Source organism: Diplotaxodon limnothrissa, linkage group LG7, assembly GCF_057381915.1.
Source record: "Diplotaxodon limnothrissa isolate DT_005_m linkage group LG7, D_limnothrissa_male_GT1.1, whole genome shotgun sequence".
NCBI lineage: Eukaryota > Metazoa > Chordata > Actinopteri > Cichliformes > Cichlidae > Diplotaxodon > Diplotaxodon limnothrissa.
This window is the reverse complement of record NC_140602.1, coordinates 41,197,268-41,205,488: the sequence shown is the minus strand read 5'-3', so window position 1 is coordinate 41,205,488 and position 8,221 is coordinate 41,197,268. Positions and strand designations below refer to the sequence as shown.

General features: G+C 38.0%; 1 protein-coding gene across 1 annotated transcript; it reads left to right on the top strand.

Moving 5' to 3' along the window:
• Positions 1–4,433: 4,433 nt before the first annotated feature.
• On the top strand, positions 4,434–7,743 carry LOC146628792 (eukaryotic translation initiation factor 4E-binding protein 1-like). Its single transcript, XM_085358086.1, has 3 exons — positions 4,434–4,691; positions 6,824–7,015; positions 7,545–7,743. The coding sequence occupies exons 1-3, from the start codon at positions 4,556–4,558 to the stop codon at positions 7,574–7,576; spliced, it is 360 nt and encodes a 119-aa protein (XP_085214212.1). The 5' UTR covers positions 4,434–4,555; the 3' UTR covers positions 7,577–7,743.
• Positions 7,744–8,221: the final 478 nt, after the last annotated feature.

Here is an 8,221-nt window from a genome sequence, read left to right as displayed (position 1 = left end):
TACACAGAAACAAAAAAAACATGAAGATGGAACGGCAACTGTAAAAGACTGGTTTCCTCAGAGAAGACACAAACTGTATCTGGATGAACAGCATTTGGCATTGAAGCTCGCCCTTGAAGTGAGTGAGTCAGGATGTACTGATGCAAGATGAGATGACTCAGCTGTAGCAGTGCGAGACCTTGGAGGCCGGAGAGTGTTTGTGTTTCAGCACTTAACGTAGCAAAATATAAACCAGGATATCTTCATTTAATATCTGTTAAGAAGCTTGCTGCTGCCATGAGGCGGAATCCACCGAACTCTGTTTTCCTTCTTTTTTTCCCTGGATAATTCAACTTGTGTTTCTGTAAATCATCAGCTCATCACCTCTGAAACACTTTATGCAGAAACTGGTTGGCAGCAGCATGAAGGAGTTACATCATAGTAGCACGCATTTCCTTAAAATCACCTATATCTCCCATAAGTACTGTAAATGCTACTGTAGCCTGAATGAGTGAGACCGGATGAATGAACACATTGGTTATACATCACGCAAATGCACTTACTTTCCACGCCCAGTCCATGCACGAGAACCTCATGGGATAATAGCACGTTTTCCACTGTTACTTCACTCAGGTTTTCAGTTCTGCTCTATCAGAAAGAACAAAAGATGTTTGTTTCTAAGTTCTGAGTCATCCTCTCAAAGACAAATGTGGGACACAAGTGAGCGATTTAGAGTTTTCTGTTGGGGCTGTTTGAGGTGGGATGGTGATGCGTGGGCTTTTTTTGGTTTGGTTTTTTACTTTTTCTTGGTGGAGCAGGGTGGTTTGGTGCAAGTGTGTGTGTAGTTTAGTTGTGTGATTCACATTAGACCAAAAAACACTGAGTGTGTGGTCAGTGCCAGCATGTCTACTTAACCTCGCTGGTGCGCTGCTCCTGCTGTGACACCACTGTTGGTTATTTTTGTCTTTACTCATTTTTTGTTTGTTGGTTGGTTGTTTTTTTGTCACAGATTGGAAAAAAAAAAAGCCAAATAAATTTTGTTGAAGCACAGGCAAAAGATTTTCCTTTCACCAGATAAATATAAAACAATTATCTTCTCATATGTATACCTTCAATTGTCGATGCACGTTATTGTGTAATCTTACCTAATCGGCCATTATGCTGAAGATAAAGTCAACAAATGACAAACAAGACGCCCACTCGACTTCACAGCTCCCACAATCACTCTGTTAGTCTTTAAGACTTTTACTGTATCAGCACAAGAATGGGGGTTGGATCCAGATGTTTTATTTCTGTGTTGAGGTTTTAATCCTTAAGATTAATACTCTAAAAAATGTATTTTGATGCTGTTAAAGGTCAGAGGTTTTTCAATTTGCATCCCTTAGTAGATTAGTTTTATTATCAGCAGCAAGAAACTGGTTCATGAAAAAACTGTGTGACCGTAGTGGATGTAAAATGGTGGATGCATGCAACAGTCCTAAAGTTTAGTGCTAATCCCATGATTTTGTTGGAGCTCTGATTGAACTGTTGCTTTTCTTTTGTATGTGAAGAAACTTTGGAAAAATGTTTGCACTTAATTGATATACTATATTTTTGAAGTGACTGCAAATCTGGTCACTGACATTTTATAAAAGAAATTGGCCATAGCTCCCATAATCTCACAGTATGTCTCACCCACTGATTTGTAGAGACCCACTTTGAAGCTTCAATTTCAGCATTTTGGTTGTTAATTTGTGTTTCCTTGGAACCAGATGGCACAAGCAAGGTTTGGATCTGGCAGGAAAAACCAAGGGACACTGCACACGTTATCGTTTATTTATTTATCCACAATCTGTCTGGTTTGCAGTGTGTAATTAGAGTTAGGTTAATTGGTGATTCTAAATTACCCATGACTGTAAGTGCAAATGATTGTTTGTCTCTATGAAATCATCAACCCCCATATTGGTTCATTAAGCAAGACTAGCAGTAATTGCCTTCACTAACAAAGTAGTTGTTCAAACAACAAGATTTCATTGTGTTTTCCTAAAGTTTTTAACTTGTGTAGCATGAATTAAAACAAATTTCACTCTACAAATTTAAATAAATCACTTCAAGTCAATGTAAGTATACTACGTTGATCCAACGTAATCTGATTACATTAAACCACCAAATGCCAAATGTGTTGGTTTGACATGGTCAAAAATGGGTTATTGTACTTGGTTAAATCACATGGAAATAGGTGCCATGATTAAAATGTGTTCATCCCACAACAGATTTTTTTGAGTGTAGTCAGTACTCTTAAAACATGCTTACTTCCCCCAGAGGCATCAGCCAAGACTAAAATCTTAAGGATCATAACTTTGACTTTAAGGAGCTGTCTTCCTGCTTAACTTCCTGCTTAGTCACATTTGAAATCCTGAAAAAAAAAAGTCTCCACAAAGCAAAATGATGTATGAAGTAGTTTAATTATGTTTCCATACATAGATCATTTGGATTTGCCGTCTGAATTAAACTTGTCTGTGATCCTGTGCACTTCCCCAGTGTTTGTATGTACAGTATGCGAGTGTTTGTGAGTGTGTGTGTGTGTATGATGATGATGATAATGATCATGATGTTTGGTTCCAATTCTGGTTGGATCAGCGGGAAGAAGAGAGACCGCAATTTCCCAGGCATGTGATCTGAGAGGACGTGTAACCTACAGCAATGTATTTTAAAGAGTATTGTAAAATTTTAACTGTTGCAAAGAATAAAGATCACCTATACTCCTTTAGAATGGATACATGACAATGTAAACGCAATATCATATTACTCTATCCTAAGGAATGCAACTGCGCACATGCACAAAAAAAAGATGTTTTTATGAAAATATATGTATAAATATATGACAAAATATATTTAATTAGAATGCTATGCACCCTCATAGAGTTATTATGGATGTTCTTTAAGCATTATCTAGACTAGGCCGACGTCCACGTCATGGGGAATGTAGAGGCTTTGTAGCTATGACCACTTGTTTTCTTTTCTTTTGTATTGTCCCGGAGAGAGGATAAACCAACGTGAATATGTATACAAGCCTTTCAATCAGAGTCATTCTGACATGAAGATATGTATAGATCATCTTACCCTGTACACCAGCTCAAACCATTTACAAGAATTAATAAACAAAGATGTGACATAAATGTGGTGTGTTGTTTTCGCAGCAAGTGCATTTAAGTGCCGTCTTTTTACTCTGTGGATGTATCACTGAATTGGTACCGTCTCACACCTCAAGACACAGACGTGTGTCCTGGATGTCTGAGAAGTTACAAACATGCATCTTCTTAATGTTTTATTCGACAGATCCAATAATTTTATGCAATATTTATTCCCTTCTTATGCATCTGAAACCTTATTTTCGAGGAAAATGTCCCAAAGCTACGGAAGCGTAGAGCTGCCACCCAGGCAAAAGAAAAATACAAGTGTATCACGTTATAACGTGAAAGGTTTATTGTTCTAACAAGATACTTTTCCTGTTTGTACAATATACTATCATGTTTGTACAATATACTTTTCACGTTTGAACAACATAATATCACGTTATTACAATATACATAATTATCACGTTCGTACAATATAAATATTATATTGTACAAACAGGAAAAGTATCTTGTTAGAACAATAAACCTTTCACGTTATACCGTGCTACACTTGTATTTTTCTTTTGCCTGGGTGGCAGCTCTACGCTTCCGTACAAAGCAGTTGCACATACACAATACATACATACACGAGAACTTCAGATATCTCACGTCTAATTGTTCTTTTCCCCACAAAGTGGTGATTGAATAAACGGGATTGGCTTCAGCTTCTTTGAATCGTCAGTTTTTAGTGTTAAGCAGTTAAGAAAGAAGAAGGAAGAAGAAAGATCCTTTTGGTCTGCCAAATGTACAAATATGCACAGACTGCTAATTTATTGTACTGTCATGTATGGTTAAAAGGCTGAAGAAAGAAACTCAAAAAGAGCATGATTAATATTTTTAACTGTCACAGTGTTTTCTCTTCATAAATATGTTTTTACTGTAGTTGATCATATACTGATTTGTGGAATGTGCTTAAGAATGCCATTTACGCTATCATCCACTGTAAGTATACAAACTGAACTTCTTTGTCATTGAAATCACTACATTTCCATCCCGTTGTAGAAATTTGCATGATTGTAGCCTACCTCTGTGTTGGTTTTGAAAATCTTTTGTACATTTTGAACAGTTGTGCATTTTAATCGCACGACAAATGTCTTATAAAATGTGTTTGCTGTATATTTTTATTGTTGCTGTTGCTGTAAAGTGTTCTTGCAGAAATGTACCATTGCATGTATTTGATTGCTGCAGATTAGGAGGGAGGAAAAAACTACAACATCCACTGTCAACATCAAGTGACGCCCCCTAGTTTCAGCCAATCATAGCCCACCGCCCCACGTGTCGTTTTGTAGGAAGTTCCTGGGATGTTGTTTTGGGTTTTCTCAGAGCACGTGGAGGCATAGTGTAGCTTTCCATGCTCAGTCTGCGGGCGTACATGCAGCTCTCCTCATCTGTGGAGTGTCATTAGCGCATAGAGTTGAGAGATGTCAGCGGGAGGCCAGGCCACCAGGAACCGGGATATCCCCGCCGTGAGGCGGGTCGCTATCCACGACGCTGCGCATTTGCCAAACGACTACTCCACGACCCCGGGAGGAACTCTGTTCAGCACCACGCCTGGAGGTACTGATGTCCAGAATGAGGAAAGAGAGGGATTCAGAATAATCCGTATTTATTTTTACTCTTTATTTGCTTTTTTTTTTTTTTTAAATAGGCAGTACACGCCTATTACAGAAAGTCTTAAGAAACTATACAAACTGTACTTGCAAAACTCAGTAATGCATATGTGCATATGACCTGAATGACACAACAGTGGGTGACAGTCTGAGCGGCTGGTTGAGTAAACAGCTCTCTGTAGCACCTACCTGAAAGCAGCAGTTTGAACAGTTTGTACATGTCAGGGGTATGCAGAGGGTTAAGGAGTTTAGAAAGCAGCAGCACCAACTTTTGTTTTGGTCTCAAAAGCCAAAAGGTTTGCTCACATGTGAATTATTTTCCTCTTCAGATGCTAATCGGAAAAAAAATTATAAAGACAGTTTATTTGCTTTTATATATCTCAGAATTTTAAACAAAAGTTCCAACACTGCAGTTTACTTAGTATCCCAAAATCATGATTAGCTTATCCATATGACTTAGAGACAGAGAAATAGAATAGAAATATCCTTTATAGTCCCCCACTGCGGAAATCCACGTATTCCAGCAGTAACGTGGCAGGCAGACGGGGCATGGAGATTCACATAAAAGTAAAGAATATAAAATAAAAAACAAGAAATAAGATCTTTTACAACAAATTTACAACATTAAAAAAAATACTGTACAGCTATTAAAAATAGTATACTCAAATTTAATAAATGTGCAGCCGAGTGGGATAATTTTTTTTAAAAGATATCCAAAAAGTGCTGTATACTTGTGCCTGACAAAAACAAAAAGAGAGAGATATTTGGAGTTATGTTTGAAATCCAGCTCCAAAAACAGTTCGTGGTAATGGAGGTAACTGAGGTCCTGTCATGTTGTCTTGTTAATGTTTGACAGCGTTGGTGTGTCCCGAAGTATAACAACTAGCAGAAGCAGTACTTTATGGATCCACGTACTGCAGTTGTTTAACAAAACCAGAGATTATTTCAGTGTATTTTACATGGCTTTATTCCTCCGCCCTTAATTATTTTCCCATTTATGCTGATTGGAGACTTATAACTGCATGTGTCTGATGGCTCTGGTTACAAAATCTAGCATTTTGCCCCCTCTGCATGAGGTTTTTATGTGCATAAGCTTTAATCTAATGTGGAAGTCGTCACTTATGAATGGCAGCTTCAGTGTCATTATCCAAGAGTATGGGCAGTGTGCAGCCTATGTTTACTTGCATATACAGTTTACGACTGTAAGGTCAAATGTTGGCCTGTGCTCAGTCACATCCTATTTATAGTCCTGGTATTACAGCAGCCTGTTTTTGAGCTGCAATAGCAACATGTTTACTAAACATGGACACACTGGTTGTATTAATCATGAACAAGTGGGACTAATGATTGTGAGAGATCACAAAAAAAAAATCCAAAAGCTTACTCACCAACCAACATAAAATGCCAACTGCTAATGTGAACATTTCAGAAAACTTTAAAGCTGTAGCCAAAAGAAAATATTTTAATCTAAACTGAATTGGTCAAGCTACACACAACAGAGATCATCTGAGGCCGTACTCAGGACCTGGACCAGCAGTAAGCTCAGTTTTGACCTTTTTTTTTTTTTCTCATTTTGGGGGCTGCCATTGTTTTATTTTAAACATTGACAAGCTGGGGCCTTGGGAAGCTTCAACTGCAGAGATAAAAGTTAAAAAAGAAAATGTTTTCCCTCAGCGGTCGTGAGAAACCTGATTCAGAAGCACATGCCCACTACAACTGATACTGTGTCCTGTAACATTAGCAGGTGGGACACAGATAAAACACAAGTGAGTCACTGAATATGTACCAACATAGCTGATATGGGCTGCAAAATTGGGCTAAATGTCATGGGCGTGTATGGACCTGTGCATTGTTGGGTCACACTAGCAGAGAAAAGCAGGCAAGCTATTTGCGCACCAACATGTTTAAAGTTTAGATTAATAGTAGTAGTTTTAATCTTTATTTTATTTCATCATTGTTTACATTTGATTTATTCCATGTTATTTTTATTTTGAAATCTGTTTTAGTGTGTACAAGGATTATCTGCTGTACTGGAATTTTCCCAAATAGTCATCACTTTAAGAAAATGCTAACCCGCAGGTACCAGAATCATCTACGACAGGAAGTTCCTCCTGCAGTGTCGGACATCTCCCCTGACTCGCACGCCGCCCAACCTGCCTGACATCCCAGGCGTCACTCGGCCACTCAAGCCCGATGCCTCCAGCGACACAAACCAGACCGATCAGTCGCTCAGCAACAACACGGACCACAGCGTGCATGCAGAGAGCGCAGGTAAACGTGTGCATAATAAAGATGGGAAAATGCACATGAGCTTGTAAAGCTTTGCAGTGGAGACCAGTCTGTGACCATTTGGCAAAAATAAGGATTCCTTGACTGATTGAGTGGTTGTTGATGGCAGCAGGTGGGAAAACAATTTCTTAAGGGCCAATCATTTCAAAGTAAACTTTACACATTATGAAACTTTGCAGGCAAACATTCTTCATGTCCACTTTCTTTTGTTGACGACAAACATGGAAAACTGCAGGTAGCTGTGGTGATCTGCTAGCGACCAAATCAATCACTAGAAGGTTTTTGATGCAGCACCTTGCGTGCAACTAATTTTATTCAGCAACAGCCAACAGTGTCTAGGAACCACTGCCAACCAGTCGGGGATTACACGTTGTTTCATAGCAACCGATTGAATGTGATTGTATCACCTTCAATATGAGCAATGTGCACACGACGTTACATAGGAAACTTCATTAAACTCTTATTTCTATTAATTGTCCATTTTTTGTTGTTGTTGTTTTTTCTTTTATAGGTGAAGATGCCCAGTTTGAGATGGACATCTAAAGCGGGTCAGCTTTAAGGATTAAAGCAACATAGTTTATAGTTTTTGTTTACCGGTATTAAAAAAGCATATCTTTTAAAACGATGAGCCTTTTTTCTGTGTAATCTGTGTTCAGAATTGCTCTGAAAACGTTTTGTAATGCCTCTCCTGTTCAAGTGTGCATGAACAGTTTCTTTTCTTTGTATGATTTGTGAAATATTTGACAAATAAGTCAAGGTTTTGTTACAATTAAATAATTAAAATTTTATGTAATTTCATTCATTTCTCAACTTTGATGACTTGTCTTTAATTTGTTTTTACCAATAAAAAAAGAGAGAGACCGATCTGTTTATAGTGAAGTCTTATTTCACACCTTGCAGTAAGTGACTCTGACCATTTGGTGTCAGCAGACAAACTGTTAACTGAAGTTCAACTTTAGAAATCATTTGCGACCATATTTCTGGAAGTCTGATGAATGTATTTGTTATCTTTAAGTTTTGGTCTGATCATCAGCAACTACTGAGGGAAACTTTCTTTTTCGTGCTATTGTTGGCTAGAGAATAAGAAGGCTTTGTTTGTGGAAAAACCAAAGTGACCCAAAGCTCTAACGACAGAAGCTATAACACTAAAACTAAGCTAAAATATACCCACAGTGCATCCTGTAGTGT